General features: G+C 33.6%; 3 protein-coding genes across 4 annotated transcripts; 2 read left to right on the top strand and 1 right to left on the bottom strand.

Moving 5' to 3' along the window:
- Window positions 1–1,562: 1,562 nt before the first annotated feature.
- LOC112792752 (heat stress transcription factor A-4c) lies at window positions 1,563–4,651 on the top strand. Of its 2 annotated transcripts, XR_003197535.3 has the most exons (3): window positions 1,563–2,689; window positions 2,818–3,878; window positions 4,065–4,651. XR_003197535.3 is itself a non-coding variant. In XM_025836097.3 (2 exons), the coding sequence occupies exons 1-2, from the start codon at window positions 2,474–2,476 to the stop codon at window positions 3,811–3,813; spliced, it is 1,212 nt and encodes a 403-aa protein (XP_025691882.1). In that variant the 5' UTR covers window positions 1,728–2,473; the 3' UTR covers window positions 3,814–3,987. The 2 variants fall into 2 exon arrangements, 1 of the variants encoding a protein (XP_025691882.1); XM_025836097.3 differs by lacking the exon at window positions 4,065–4,651 and having other exon boundaries at window positions 1,728–2,689; window positions 2,818–3,987.
- Window positions 4,652–6,655: 2,004 nt separating this feature from the next.
- LOC112792751 (uncharacterized) lies at window positions 6,656–7,756 on the bottom strand. Its single transcript, XM_029297505.1, has one exon. It carries the CDS (start codon window positions 7,754–7,756, stop codon window positions 6,656–6,658), a length of 1,101 nt encoding a protein of 366 aa, XP_029153338.1.
- A 262-nt stretch (window positions 7,757–8,018) lies between these two features.
- Window positions 8,019–13,523, top strand: LOC112792750 (uncharacterized). Its single transcript, XM_025836094.3, has 4 exons — window positions 8,019–11,678; window positions 11,800–12,422; window positions 12,529–13,044; window positions 13,130–13,523. Exons 1-4 carry the CDS (start codon window positions 11,426–11,428, stop codon window positions 13,256–13,258), a joined length of 1,521 nt encoding a protein of 506 aa, XP_025691879.1. The 5' UTR covers window positions 8,019–11,425; the 3' UTR covers window positions 13,259–13,523.
- The last annotated feature ends 835 nt before the right edge of the window (window positions 13,524–14,358 follow it).

The raw sequence follows: 14,358 nt of genomic DNA, 5'->3' as shown, positions 1-14,358 counted from the left end.
GTTATATATAAAATTTAGTGTTATATTTCGAAAAATTATGTGTTATACTTTAAAATTTGTATGCTTTTCAATAAAATTTGTGTGCTGCAAAAAAGTGCAACAAATAAAATACACACTTTAATTGGATGCTAGTGCAGCGCGTATATACGTGTGTTATTTTAAGAATAATATCTTTTATTGTTAATAAGTTAACTTAATCATTAAAAAAATTTGTACATATGATATCACTTTTTCTATAATAAGATGTGATATTAAAAAAGAACAATAACAACATTTTTTGGTAGAATTAGAATGTACTACTTTTTTAATTATAAACCAAATTAATTTGTGCAGAAAAAAATTCAAAAGAATATAAACCTATATAGAATTAATCTTTTATTAATTTTTTAAAAAACTTTTGTGTGACATATAGGGCTAATTTTTTATATAAAAAAATATTAGTATTTTTGTTAAAAATAAAATTATTTGGTATAATTATAAATGGATGAATTTTGTAGATAAAGAGTTCATATGTAGAATGTGTGTTGGGTGTTATTATTTGAACATATTTTTTATACATTCATAACATTGTAGAATACTTTAAATATTAATATTTAACCAAAACACCAACTTCATCTCCATATTAAAAATAATTTCTGGACATATAAAGTATATAATTTATGGAAAAGTATAGGGTACCAACATATTATCCGCCAACTTCTGCCAACTCTTATTTATATTTGTGTTTCATGGAAGTGTATTCGTAGATGTGTCTAATAATTAATATATTTTAAATACATATATAAAGAGACACATCCATAAAATATATATATAAAGACACTTTTATTAAACACAGTTATAAAAAAGACATTTTTATTAGACACATCCACAAACACACTCCCATGAAACACAATTATAAATAAGAGTTGGCAGAAGTTGGCAGATATGCTGTTGGTAACGTAGCGGAACCGATAATTTATTTATTAAGTAAATAGTCAAATTAGTCATTGAAAAATCACATGTTCTTCAAATTGGTTTTCGAAATATTTTTTTAATCAAATTCATCTTTTAAAAATTTTAAATTAGTAATATTAGTCCTTATATCACTTTCTTTATTGTGGGTGGCAAAATTTGCTAATGTAACACATTAAGTGACACCACAACACTTACATAGAAGTCTTAATTGACTATTAACATAATAAATTTATAAAATTAAATCAAATCAAAATCTAATTGAAAGGAGAATTTGAGACATTAGAATCTCTCAATTTAAAATTGATGTGATCTAATTTTATAAACTAATCATATTCATAGTCAATTAGAACTATTAGATGTGTATTATTTTGGTGACTATTAGATATGTATTATAATATTACTTAATGTGTTATATCAATAAACTCTAACATCTTTAATAATAAAAATAATGAAATAACTAACATAACTAATTTAAAATTTTTAAAAAACAAATTTAATTAAAAAAATTATTAAAAATTAATTTAAAACGAATAATCTTTTAAGACTAATTTAACCTTTTACTATTTATTTATTTAGTTATTAATGATATGATATCATATCATATTGATATCACATTGATTAGATGAAGATGCGAAACTGGCCCTAAGAATTTGAGGTGTGCTCAAAAGTCAAACAATTCTAGAACACGTAATTTGCATTCGTTGACCGTCCATTCACCGGAAAGAAAAAGAAAAAGAAAAAGAAAAGGGTTATTGAGAAAATACTCTGAACTAACGCGGTTCAACAGAGAAGAAGAAATTGGAAGCCTCTGCGAAGCGTGAAGGACCTTCTTTCATTCTTTCTGCATCTTATCACCTTCTTTCTTTCTTGTTTTTTTCTTCTCTCTTAGCAAAGCTTCGGACCCATAAAACCTCGATCTTTTCTTTATTTTATTTCATTTTCGCTTTTTTAATTTTCATTTGGATTTGATTTGTGAATTATTGTTACTTTCCCTGCAAGCTTCCCCTGATTTGCACGTTCGAGTAAAAAAGAAAAGATTTTTTTTCTTTTTTCTCACTCTTTTGGGGGAATTCAACGTTGTATGATGGTGTAAGATTTGTTTGATCTTTTTGTGGTAAAAAAGAAAACACTTGACTCTTTTTGGGTATTTTGAAGTTTACAAAGGAAAAAGCTGAAAGCTTGTTTTGCTTTGTGATTTTCATGACATAGTGGATCATGGCGCTGTTGCTGAAATTTAAAGTTTTGAGCATGGTTCTTATCTGTAAATAGATTAATGGGGATTCTTAGAAGTTGTTGGTTGTTATTAATTAGGCTCTAGTTTGGTTTTATTGGGTTTTGTCTTCCGCAGGTTTTTAGAAGGAAATTTTGTTATACCTTTTATATTCTGTCATGGCCTTGTAATTCACGAGCGGATTGATCATTGGCTTGGTTTGAAGCTTTTGGAAGGAGTTAATTCGTTTTGGGGTTTTGAATTCGGTAGAGGGTGAGATTTGTGACTGAGGAGATTGGGATTTGAGTGATGGATGAAGCTCAGAGCAGTTCCAATTCCCTACCACCTTTTCTGGCAAAGACTTATGAGATGGTGGATGATCCTTCCACTGATCCCATTGTTTCTTGGAGTGCCTCTAATAGAAGTTTCGTTGTGTGGAATCCTCCGGATTTTGCTAGGGATTTGCTGCCTAGATTCTTCAAGCACAATAACTTCTCAAGCTTTATCAGGCAGCTGAACACTTATGTAAGTTAATTTGAATCTGAGTGATGTTGTTTATGATAATCTCTGGTTGCATTTATTTCCACATTCTGCTTTTTTTGAATTTTGATTGCTAAAATTGATTCTCTAGTCACTACTATTTATTTGGACAGGGTTTTAAGAAGGTTGATCCTGAACAATGGGAATTTGCAAATGATGATTTTGTAAGAGGTCAACCACATCGCATGAAGAATATCCACAGACGAAAACCAGTTCATAGTCATTCTTTACAGAATCTTCAGGCGCAAGCTCCACTGACAGAATCAGAAAGGATGAGTTTACAAGATGAAATAGAGAGGCTTAACCGTGAAAAAGAACAGCTTCTTATGGAGCTACAGAGACATGAACAGGAGTGGCAAGAATATGAGATTCGAATACACTGCTCGAAAGACCGTGTGGAGAAGATGGAGCAGAAGCATCAAAAGATGATCTCTTCTGTTTCCAGTGTACTGCAGAAACCTGGAATTGACTTGAATCAATTGGCATTGCTAGAAACCACAGATAGAAAACGAAGGTTACCAAGAAGTGGCTATCTTAGTGATGAAACTAACATTGAAGATACAACTGAGACCGAACAAATGTTACCCACAGAAAATTCACAGGACACCTCCGTTTTGACAATAATCACAGAGCAGTTGGATCAGCTCGAGTCATCCATGGTATTTTGGGAAACCATTTCAAATGATATTTCTGACACGACCATTCACATTCATTCAAGCTTGGATTTTGATGAATCTACAAGTTGTGCTGATAGTCTGTCTATATCTTGCCCCCTACTAGATATTGAAGTTCTGCCTAAGTCATCTGGAATTGACATGAACTCTGAGCCTGCTTCTGCTCCTGTTTCCGAGCCTGCTTCCGCATCAAAAGAACAAGCTGCCGGCACAACCCCTGTGGTGGTTGGTGTTAATGATGTATTTTGGGAACAATTCTTGACAGAGAATCCTGGTTCATCAGAAGCACAGGAAGTACAATCAGAAAGAAAGTATCATGATACTAGCAAGGGTGAAGGAAAACCTAGTGACCCAGGAAAGTTTTGGTGGAACATGCGAAATACAAGTAATCTTCCAGAACAAATAGGTCATGTTAGTCAAGCAGAAAAAACATAGTGACAATTGAAATTGATTATTTCTTCTAGATTGTGATGCCTCGGAATCAGATGTAATAAAACTAGGTATGCGTGGTTTTCTGTGCAGTTGTTACATATTCCATGCTTCGGGTGGAATAAATGTTTGTATCCTCCATTGTTGTTAGTTAATTATACTGCTCTCTATTATCTTTTAGCTCTTCTATGCCAAAACTTGCATTTACTGGATTGTGATTTGATTCAAGGTTTTAAATTGTGGACTGCATCATGCAGGTGCCACATTGCACAATAACCACAACTGCAATTTGAAGCATTGGTGTGGTCAGTTTCAGCTTGTTCCTTTGTCTGCTTTGATCCTTGCTGATGTTACTATGCTGTATTAACAGAAGCCACCTGCAGATACCTCTGTTACCATTCTTCCACTAATGTCTCTTATATTGATGGAAATCACCTTGCCACTGAAGTTTAGCGATCAATTCGAAATCGCAAAACACCAGTAGTGCATGGCTACACTGGTTTAGAAACTAGAGTTGAAAGAGGATGTTGTTTTTCTATATATAAGAGAGTGCTTGAAACTTGCATAGTATAGTTTGGATACTTGTTCCTTGATTTTCTTCATCCAATAATCTCGAGGTGAAATGTATGAATTCAAGATAGAATAGCATCCAAATCATTCAATTGATGAAGTGAAAATCAACCATATGCCGATCGTCCCTCAATGGGGTGGATGAATGAGTTTTTGGTTTATTTAACTTCTTTGTGTGCTGCTTAGCACATTATGTATGTCAACCTTGTTATTGAAGCTTATTTGGAGTATCGAGGAGGTAATGGAGCTAGACTACATCATGGATATTATCAAACTTATTTGCTCTATTTTAAGTAGCATAGAGTAGTTGACCAAAAGAAAATGGCCTTAACAAAATAATGAATGAAAGAAAATGGCCTTAACGTGCCCATGCCTAATTGCCTCTGTCAGGAAAGTGAATCACTCCTACTACCTCTTAGCGAGGCATTAGCAAATAGCAATGGCTTAGTTTTGTATCTTGTGCGCGAGAGGGGTGAAATGGGAAAAACCAGTTTGCTCAGCCATAACGAAACTGGATGTCAGGACTAAGTTTTAAGTTGCACGATATAAGGGTGAGTATAGCCAGTAGGAACATATTTGATGACCTCTTTTTTGGCATAATAGTTGTTGTTTGTTTTAAGTGTAGTTATTGGTTTGCATGCCTTGTACTGTGGTAGTTCTTATGAAAGAAATTCAGGATGTGTTTATGGTTGTATCAATGTGTATGTGGCTAGTTCTGTTATCAACATTTACGAGTATCTATAGAATGATTGAATGCCAAAGATGTAAATGGGAGTATATATTAGTTTTTCTTAGTAAAGACCACTTGCTACAAGATTAAAGTCGATGGACCTATTTATGAGCCCCCTAGCAAGTTAGGTAAACTTCATTGCTTTTTGCTTTGTTAGATAGTTATCCCAATAACCACCAAGTTGACTTTTATTTAGAATTGTTTTGATCTTTAGGTGTTACTTGGGACCAATTAACTAATTTGGCATTGTGTAGATGTGGCATAAATGCTTCACAAAAGAAGAGGATGATACAGGCTCTAGGTATAGTTATCAAATTTAGCATTGTTGTACCCATCAGTTTCCTGATTGTAATGTTGTCACTGCATCAGTATACAGTGTTAGTAAGCTATGTTAGGTTACATACTTTATTTATCCCCTGAATATTTAGATGGCAGGTGGCAGATAGAACCACACAAGAGCTCTAACTTGATGAACAATGGGCATAGTTGGCACAGAAATGGTAATAATTAAAATTGTGCAGAGGGCCTAGATGGAAATTCATGTTAAGTTTAGAGGATGGGAACAGAAAAGGGATTCTTATATGGTCCTGGTCAACCATGTGAAGATGGACCAAACATAAGGGAGAAGGGATTCTTTCATGGTCCTCACCTTAGTCCTTACCTCTTTCCACCGTTTCTTCAACAAGCTTGAGAATAGTGTTTATACACTTGTTTATAACTTGACTTGGTTCTTTGAAAACTCGAGAACAAAGTGTACCATCTCATTTGTTGATGCAAAAGAAAATAAGATGCAATTACATTCATAATTATCCATATAATGCATTCTTACTCAAGATTCTTAAATTCTTGCTCAAATATGTAGGGGAAAAACACCGAGGAAGGACCGCACTCAAAAAGTATTGGAAGCTATTTTATGAACCTATACGTTTTGGAGAAAATTAATAAAAATTTTATTTGGAAGCTTCTTTATTTTCTTTTTTTAATCCTTGCATTAAGAATATACTCTTCTATAATTTAGGAAGTGTATATTGAAAACTACTTTTACAATCCATGGTCTGTACTAACAAAGAAAGAAAGGGCTCATAATCTCATCACTCCCTTCCATTCTGCCTTTTCTAAACTAACCAAATATAGTTTCTAGGACCGTACCCATGTGCTTAGAAGAAAAGTATTCAATTATGCACGTATTATATGTTCATTAATCATTATCCCTCTTTTAGAATATGCCTCATTTCTTCAGAAGTTTCATTTGTCTCCACTGTTGTTCTGGCTTTTTTCCCCGGTATCCTATGTTGACTGTAACAACTTGCAGTATGCAGTTTGCATGCACAATACATAGAAGTTGAACTTTATCAAATCTGAAAACAGTAGTTTAGTTGAGATCTTGTTGCAACTTGTTTTGAATTTTACACACAAGAAATGAAGAGAATGGTGAAATCCAAGAAGAAAAAATTAAAAAGCATAACTAGAGAAAGAAATGTTTGTAGAGTTAGAATAACTATACACATTTCTTCTAAGTTCTCCTATAAATAAAGCAGCAATTGTTGATCATTGCAACTGCATTGCTTCTGATTTAAGACAACAAACCTTGTTCACATATAACCACACCTCCCTAAAAACCTTGATGATGATATCATGATACTCACTAGAATTCAGTGTGAGATAACATGCCAACAGCTCCTCCATTTCTTCTGGCCTGCTGATCTTCCTCTGCACGATCATCTCCATCATCGAATCTCTGAAGTCTTGTTGCGGATCCATTGAGCATTTCACCACAGCAAAGCTGTCTACACCTGCCGTTTCCTCTGAAATTTCCTCCTCTTTCTTCATCTTTAGTTTTGCTTTCTTCATGTCTTCTATGGCCTTTATTTTGCAGATTTCGACCTTGGAAGCCATCCTCGGAGAATGCACTCTTACCCTTGGACTATTCCTTGGCTTCCTCCTCTGAAGTTCTTTGCTTACATGTATTGATTGCCTTTTCTTGTTAACCTTCACTCTCAACTCTTCAGTATTCTTCCCAGAGTTAACACCACCTTCTTTAATATTTCCATGGCCAGAATTCTTTGAATTTACAGAGGAGATGTACGAATTTGTTCTTGGTGTTCGAATCGTTCTAGGCGATTCGGATTTCAGCACATCATTTTCCAAGGACTTAGAGTTGCTAGATGCAAATTCAGATTCTAGATTATCTGCAGCTTTTTCTAGTTTCAAGAGTTGATCTTGAAAAACCTTTTGTGCTTTCCTTTCATATCTCCTCCTTAAGAATTCAAATTCCTTTCCTCCATGATCACACTCATTCTCACTTGGCAACTTTCTTTCCTCTCCCATTCCAATATCCTTCTGCTTGAACCTCAGACTAGCTTCTCTTCTTCCATGTCTTTTATCACTCAGTCCAAATTGTGCTGAGGACTGAATGACATCATTGGCATGATCACCATCCAAATTGTGCAGTGTTGATTTCAAGATATCTTCACTACTCTTGTTATGCTCATGACTCTCTTCACCAAATGAGAGTCTCCAGAAGGCATCATCTTCCCCTCCATAAAACCTACCTCTATTCCCACATGCATCCTTTGGTGCTGAACCATAAGATGGAACAGAATTCTGCTTTGCATTCTGCCCTGGCTTTCGCTCCGAGTTAATCCTCATCTGCTTGAACTTGGACAGCCATGAAAAAGGAGACACTTGAGAGATGAAAGAATGCTTAGTATTATTATTAATACTATTAGAAGAAGAAGCTGGTGATAATTTTCTTCCACCCCACTTCATCCTTTGTTGTCAAGATGGTTCTCTTGGTTCTTCTTCAGTTCTTTGGGTTAAGGTTTATCAGTTTGTAGTACTGAAGAGAAGGAACAAAAAAGAGAACCAAAACTGAAGTAAAGTGCAAGGTTGTGGGGTTAGATTCTTCTAGCAGTTAGTGGGACGGTTAAGCTGTTAAATAGGAACGTGGGTTTCATACTGCTATGGTTTTCTTTTCTTTCATTTTCTTTTTTGTTTTAATATGTTTTTCAAAAGAGAAACCCGCCCCACAATTCCTGTGATCACTTTAGCCACTTTTCCTGCTTTTTAGTTTTCTTACTTGAAAATTGATTTTTGCCACTCAAGGGGACCACGTTGTGTTAGCCTCAAAGAATAAATTCAAGCAGTTACACTAATTGGCATATTAACACAAGAAGAGAAGATCAAGATAATAATGCGTTAGTACCATACGTGAGGAACATGACATGATTAATTTGAAGGGGACTAAGTTGGAATTGGTTGTGTGGAACTTAAATGTAACAATGAAAACTTGAACTGCATCAACAGGAGTGGTCTTTTTCCCAAACAGCTACTTCAGAATTGGCAGTTGGCAATGGCATTGTTTGTTAATGGTGGCTAGCTAAGCCATGCTTGGAACATTAGGGAGGCTAATGTTGAATAGTCCCTACTTCCATATTTGAATTTTTCACAACAATCCATGCAGAGTTTTGTAAAAGAGGAAATAGTTAAATAACTCAATAGTTCCTTTTTGGATTTTGTGATGGACTTGGAGTGCCTTTCCCGATTTGTCATATTGGACAGCTAAATCCTTGTTTCGTTCGTCTTTTGCTTTTTTTTTTCTGCCTTTATTTTAATTGATTTCTTTGCAATTTCACCAATTATTTTACAGCGAAACAAGTTTGTTATTTTTAGGATTAAAGTTGTGGGTTTGGCTTTTGAGCTGCTCTAAATTTGGTAAAAAAATCCAATATACCTAGAGTAAACTGTTATTTTTAATGATGAAACTTTAACACACTGACAATTTTAACCATGAATAAACGAAGCTAGTTTTGTACTCAGAAAAGATGGTTTCTATATGATTAAAGTACCAAAGTGTTAATTTATTCATGTGTAAATTTGTCAATATTACGAACTTTCGTGAGGGTAAAAATGATAATTTTTCATCTTTTATAGGTACAAAGTTAGTTTCGAGTATTCATGGATAGAAATGGTAGTTTAGTGACTAAAAATTTTGAAGTTTTTATCATTATGGCAGATCTACTATGCATGATTTGGCAATTCCTATAAATTCTTTTGGCTGAGTGTTGGTGTATTAAATTAATTTCAAACTAAAAAAGGGTTTGACTTGCACCACTTTTTAAAAACTTTAAACATGCAGCATGATCCCTAGAAAAAATATCAATCTTTAAGCATGCAAAACTACTGGAATGAATTTGTCAGTCTGTGTGAAATGAATTCAAAGTCTTAATAATAATGTCTACCTCAAAAATTGACTGAATTTGACCCTCTCAGACCCAACACTAGTATAGAATCTATCAAGATTGGACCTTATGTTGTTTCCATTGTGTAAATAGTAGAAATTTACAACTCTCTTTTATGTTATTAAATCGTTATCTGGTTTCTAGTAGTATTCATTCATTTGATCAAAATAACCAAATGGTGATTTAGAGGTCTCATATTAAGAGATCTTCATGGACCTGAACAGAAATATGTGCTAAAATAACATTTAGTTTGTATTTGTACTAATTTCAACACACCTCAAAATTCAAAAGTGGAAAGATATGCCTCATATCTCGGGGCTCTTCAATAATTCTGAATACTCTATCTATCTATCATAGATTTGGGTCCTTTGCAGGATTTTGTGCCAACTGTATTACTTACAAACACTTACAATTATAGAATATAATACTTGATTAATTTTCATGTCATTATTATGAAAAAGAAGCTAAACACAATTTCATGTCTATATCATACAGTTATTATTATATCTTCAGATTCTGCTTTGTCTCCTCTAAATTAATATGTATGGATGGGCTCGAGGTCCAATAGTCCCAAGGAACAGGTTTAATACCAAAAATAAAATATGGTAGGTAAGTCATAAATATTCTGTTAGTTAATGATATTCCTATTAAATTTGTCAACAAATAAGCCTAATCTACTTGATTCTTAATTTAGGGGTTGACCCAAAACATCAGCAAAGTAAGGAATAGGCTTTTGGCTCATAATCTTTATGGAAGCTATTTCCTTTGCATTCACTACAAGAAATCAATTCTATTGACTCACAAGAATCATATCATATGCTTCTTTTTCACTCTGACATGATCAAGTCTTTGATATTATTAACTTGGATTGAAAGAGAATCTTTTTCTTTGTACTCTATTATTGTATAAGATTGCATGTATGTATGAATTTGAAGCTGGTAGAGAAAAAGTGGTCATTCAATTCAATATATAAAGGAAGAAACTTCCATGCCCTTTTTCTTGTTTAATTCAATCTATTAAAATAAATAGTTAGGTTTGTAATATGCTAATCTTTCTATGGCTTTTGTATAACATAGATAATTTGGGGTGGTATGATCCTTTTTCATCAAGTTACTTAATATCACAGTAACTGTTGTGTTGACAGACATTGGGGTTTGGTTGGATTTGCCAAAAGTCAATAAATTAATATTGGAAATATATGAATCATTATTCCCTTTTGGGAATTATGGTTACTTTTGAATCTTTTCTCTTCCCTTGATCTTCTAACAAAAGAATAATTAGCAGTAATGGCAGAACTCTATCTAATATAGCTAAAATTCATCTTTGGCTGCTGCTCATAAGAGCTTCCCTATTTTAAATTTTAGTTCCATGCTCTAAGAAGTAAGAAGTGCTTTTAGCACTTCAAAACACAAGTACCAAAATTTTTAATTAATGTATATATGCTACTGAAGTGGGGGAAGAGGAAGAGCAGTCCCTACTCTTAAGAGGTTTGATTATTTGGTTTAAAACCTCCCCTCATTCTAATTATCCTCTTCATTACTGATTAACACCCAACAACTGGGGCCTTATTATGATAATCACCTGATATTCCTTTTCATCAGTATTATTTATGATATGAGTTAGTATCTATGTACAAACGTGTGATTTTGCATGTAATTTACTTTCCATATGCTTTTGCGCTATCATATATAGGAAATGTTTATTTTTGAGTCATGTATTGCTTAGCCACTAGACAATTATGTGCCAAGTTAAAAATTTCGAAACTACCAAGTTTGCAAGAAAAGTGTGGGACTGTCATTCTCATATCTTGTTGGTAAATGGCAATGGTTTTGCTGCAAGTGTAACTCTACAACTTGTGGAATTTTTTCAAACAAATTCAGATTGGATCTCCTCCACTTGCTGAGCAACAAGGACCAAAATACTATAAACAAAGCACATAATAATAAAAGAAAGAAGACTAATAACAGTAAACAGTTTTTCTATGATTCCCTTACCTCCTTGTGTTTGGAAAATTATACAAGAGACAGAGACAGTGCATGACTGAGTTTTCTTTCATTCGTTATTGGTCTTTTAACTAATGGACAAAAATAGGAGTACCTGTTTTCTCTTTGCTCTTTTTGATTTGCTAGTCCTTTCAACAGCTCATTTCGCGAGTGGTGTTGAGTATGTATCGGCCTTAGGCGACCCAGGGATGAGAAGGGATGGCCTGAGATTGGCAATAGAGTCATGGAATCAGTGCAATGAAGTTGGAGAAGAAGTTCCACAAATGGGTAGCCCAAGAGCTGCTGATTGTTTTGATATTTATAAGGCAGAAGAACCACAGACCAAAGGTAAGCTTAAAATTCTTAAGATACTGTTTTATACTTGTAAACATTAACACTTGTTGCTTCATAATAGTCATAAACTGTACTCTAATCATGAACCTTGATTGTCATGTTTGTTTCCCTTAAGAGAAGAACTGTTCTATGTGCAACTTTTCTCCCTACACTGTGGTCCATAAAGTCACAGAAGATGACAACAAGCTTGGCATTGGTGATACCTTTCATGGAATGCAAGTCCAAGCCCTTTACAATGCAGATCTTTATGCTGCAGAGAAAGAACTCTATTTGGGATCTAAATGTGAGGTTGAAGACATCCCTAATCCATGGCAATTCTGGATGATCATGCTTAAGAATGGAAACATGGATACATTGGCAGCCAAGTGTCCTCGGAACGGCCAGAGAGCCGCACCGTTTTTACCGGATGGTAGCTTCCCTTGCTTCGGCATAGGCTGCATGAATCAACCATTGATTTATCATGAATATACCACACTGCAAGGGCCCAATAGGACAATGCTCAAGGGAAGATTTTTTGGATCATGGGACTTGGATGCTGACTTGAGTTCAGGATTAGTGCAAAACAGATCTTACTACTCTGTGACATGGGAGAAGGAAATTAGCAAGGGAAGCTGGATTTTCCATCACACTTTGAGGACCTCAATAAAGTATCCATGGTTAATGCTTTACCTAAGATCAGATGCTACAACTGGTTTTTCTGGAGGATACCATTACCCTTCTAGGGGAATGTTCAAAATTGTGAGTCACATTGTTTTTCTGTACTCTTACTCAAAACTTGTCTTTCAAGCTATCCAAAATAAAGTGACTGATTTCAGATTAACTTACAAGTATGTGTATTGGTCAGATTCCAGAATCACCTAACTTCAAAGTGAGATTCACTCTGAATGTGGTTCAAGGCGGTGGAAATAGCAGCCAGTTCTACCTGATTGACATTGGAAGCTGTTGGAAGAACAATGGGAAGCCATGTGATGGTGATGTGAAGTCAGATGTGACCAGATACAATGAGATGATTATTAACCCAAGCACAACTCCATGGTGCAATGCAAACAGCCTAAGCCTATGTCCACCTTATCATACATTCCCCAACGGCACGCGAGTGCTTCGCAATGACACTGCTCGCTTCCCTTACGCGGCGTACCACTTATACTGCTCTCCAGGGAATGGAGAGCATCTTGAGGCTCCATACATGTTGTGTGATCCATACAGCAATCCTCAGCCTCAGGAGATATTGCAGATTCTGCCACATCCAGTGTGGGGTGAATATGGTTATCCTACCATCAAAGGACAAGGTTGGATTGGAAGTCCAAAGACATGGGACCTTGATGTTGGAAGATTGTCACAATCACTTTACTTTTATCAGGTTATCACCTTCTGTGGATCTATATTCTACATCTATATTGTATCATCATGTCAACCCAATTTTTATTGAATACCATTTCTAGCAGGATCCTGGAACTTCACCAGCTAGAAGGCAATGGACATCTGTTGATTTGGGAACAGAAATTTTCAAAGATCCTCAACAGATTGCTGAATGGACTGTGAGCGACTTTGACATTCTCATACCTAAGCAATGAAGCCAATTCATCAGAGATTAATGAGTTTCTCTGTGGACATACATATTCAATATTATACATATTTTATTGCTTGTAATCTTTTCATCCTCACTCTCCAAAAATGTTGGAGCAAATAAAACAGAATTTAAATTTATTACTTGAAGAGCTTGCATAGTTAGCATTACCTTAACTCCCAACTTATTTAAGGTATATTTGCGACCATTCGTGACATGTAAGATACCACCAGGTATTAAAGATTCACTCTTTCAACAAAGCTTTTTTTTTTCAAAGTTCGCTACACCGATGCAAAGACGTCATTATATAATTTATACTGCGTCTATGTTTTGAGATGCGTCAAATTTTTATATAAGTCTTGGCAAGCCTAACACAACCCATGTTGTTACCAAAAAATAGCATAATTTTGTCTCATTTTAATGACATTAAATAATTGTTATAATTTATTGTTAATAACTAATTCTTTTATTTATTATGTCATTAGACTATTCAGTAAATTGGTTTTTGATAATTTATTATTATTTTTTTTGTTAGTTTGTTGTTAGAATCAACCATAAAAAATTATTTAACTTTTTTTAATTAATAACAATGTTCTTTAAACTTAATATTTTAAGATTAGTCTAATTTTTATTTTTTTAAGAGAAGTGAACAAATTTTAGTTATAAAAATTTTAATTGAAAAATATAAATTTTTTTATTATTTTATATTTTAATAAATAAATATATTTATTATTTAAATATGATATTATATTAATAAAAGATAAAATTATCTACTACAAAATATTAATTTTTGATAAATATTCTAAATAATAGAATTCAATTCAATTCTATAATTTACTAATTCATTTTAAATAATAGAATTTAATTCAATTTTATACTATTAAATTTTTTTCAAATAGATGGTTAATTTTATAATTAATTATAAAACAATCTATATAATTCTTCAAAATGAATAATTATATCATAATAGATTCTATAAAATAATAAAAACTAATTCTGTCTATCTATATTATATATATTGAAGCATTTAATTAAGTAGAATATTTTTTACTCTTAAAACAAAGAGTTGTATCATAATAAATTCAATAGTATAATAGAAAAGAGTAA

This window comes from Arachis hypogaea, chromosome 13 (assembly GCF_003086295.3).
Source record: "Arachis hypogaea cultivar Tifrunner chromosome 13, arahy.Tifrunner.gnm2.J5K5, whole genome shotgun sequence".
In the NCBI taxonomy this organism is placed as follows: domain Eukaryota; kingdom Viridiplantae; phylum Streptophyta; class Magnoliopsida; order Fabales; family Fabaceae; genus Arachis; species Arachis hypogaea.
Note: the sequence above shows the minus strand (reverse complement) of the source record. Positions and strands in the feature narration are given on the sequence as shown.

Bases quoted from the DNA above. Each gene is read 5' to 3' on its own strand.
- LOC112792752 (XM_025836097.3), top strand. From the start codon at position 2,474: ATGGATGAAGCTCAGAGCAGTTCCAATTCCCTACCACCTTTTCTGGCA. The intron at 2,690-2,817 runs GTAAGTTAATTT...TTATTTGGACAG, and splicing joins TCAGGCAGCTGAACACTTAT to GGTTTTAAGAAGGTTGATCC.
- LOC112792751 (XM_029297505.1), bottom strand. From the start codon at position 7,756: ATGAGGATTAACTCGGAGCGAAAGCCAGGGCAGAATGCAAAGCAGAAT.
- LOC112792750 (XM_025836094.3), top strand. From the start codon at position 11,426: ATGGACAAAAATAGGAGTACCTGTTTTCTCTTTGCTCTTTTTGATTTG. The intron at 11,679-11,799 runs GTAAGCTTAAAA...GTTTCCCTTAAG, and splicing joins AGAAGAACCACAGACCAAAG to AGAAGAACTGTTCTATGTGC. The intron at 12,423-12,528 runs GTGAGTCACATT...TGTATTGGTCAG, and splicing joins CTAGGGGAATGTTCAAAATT to ATTCCAGAATCACCTAACTT.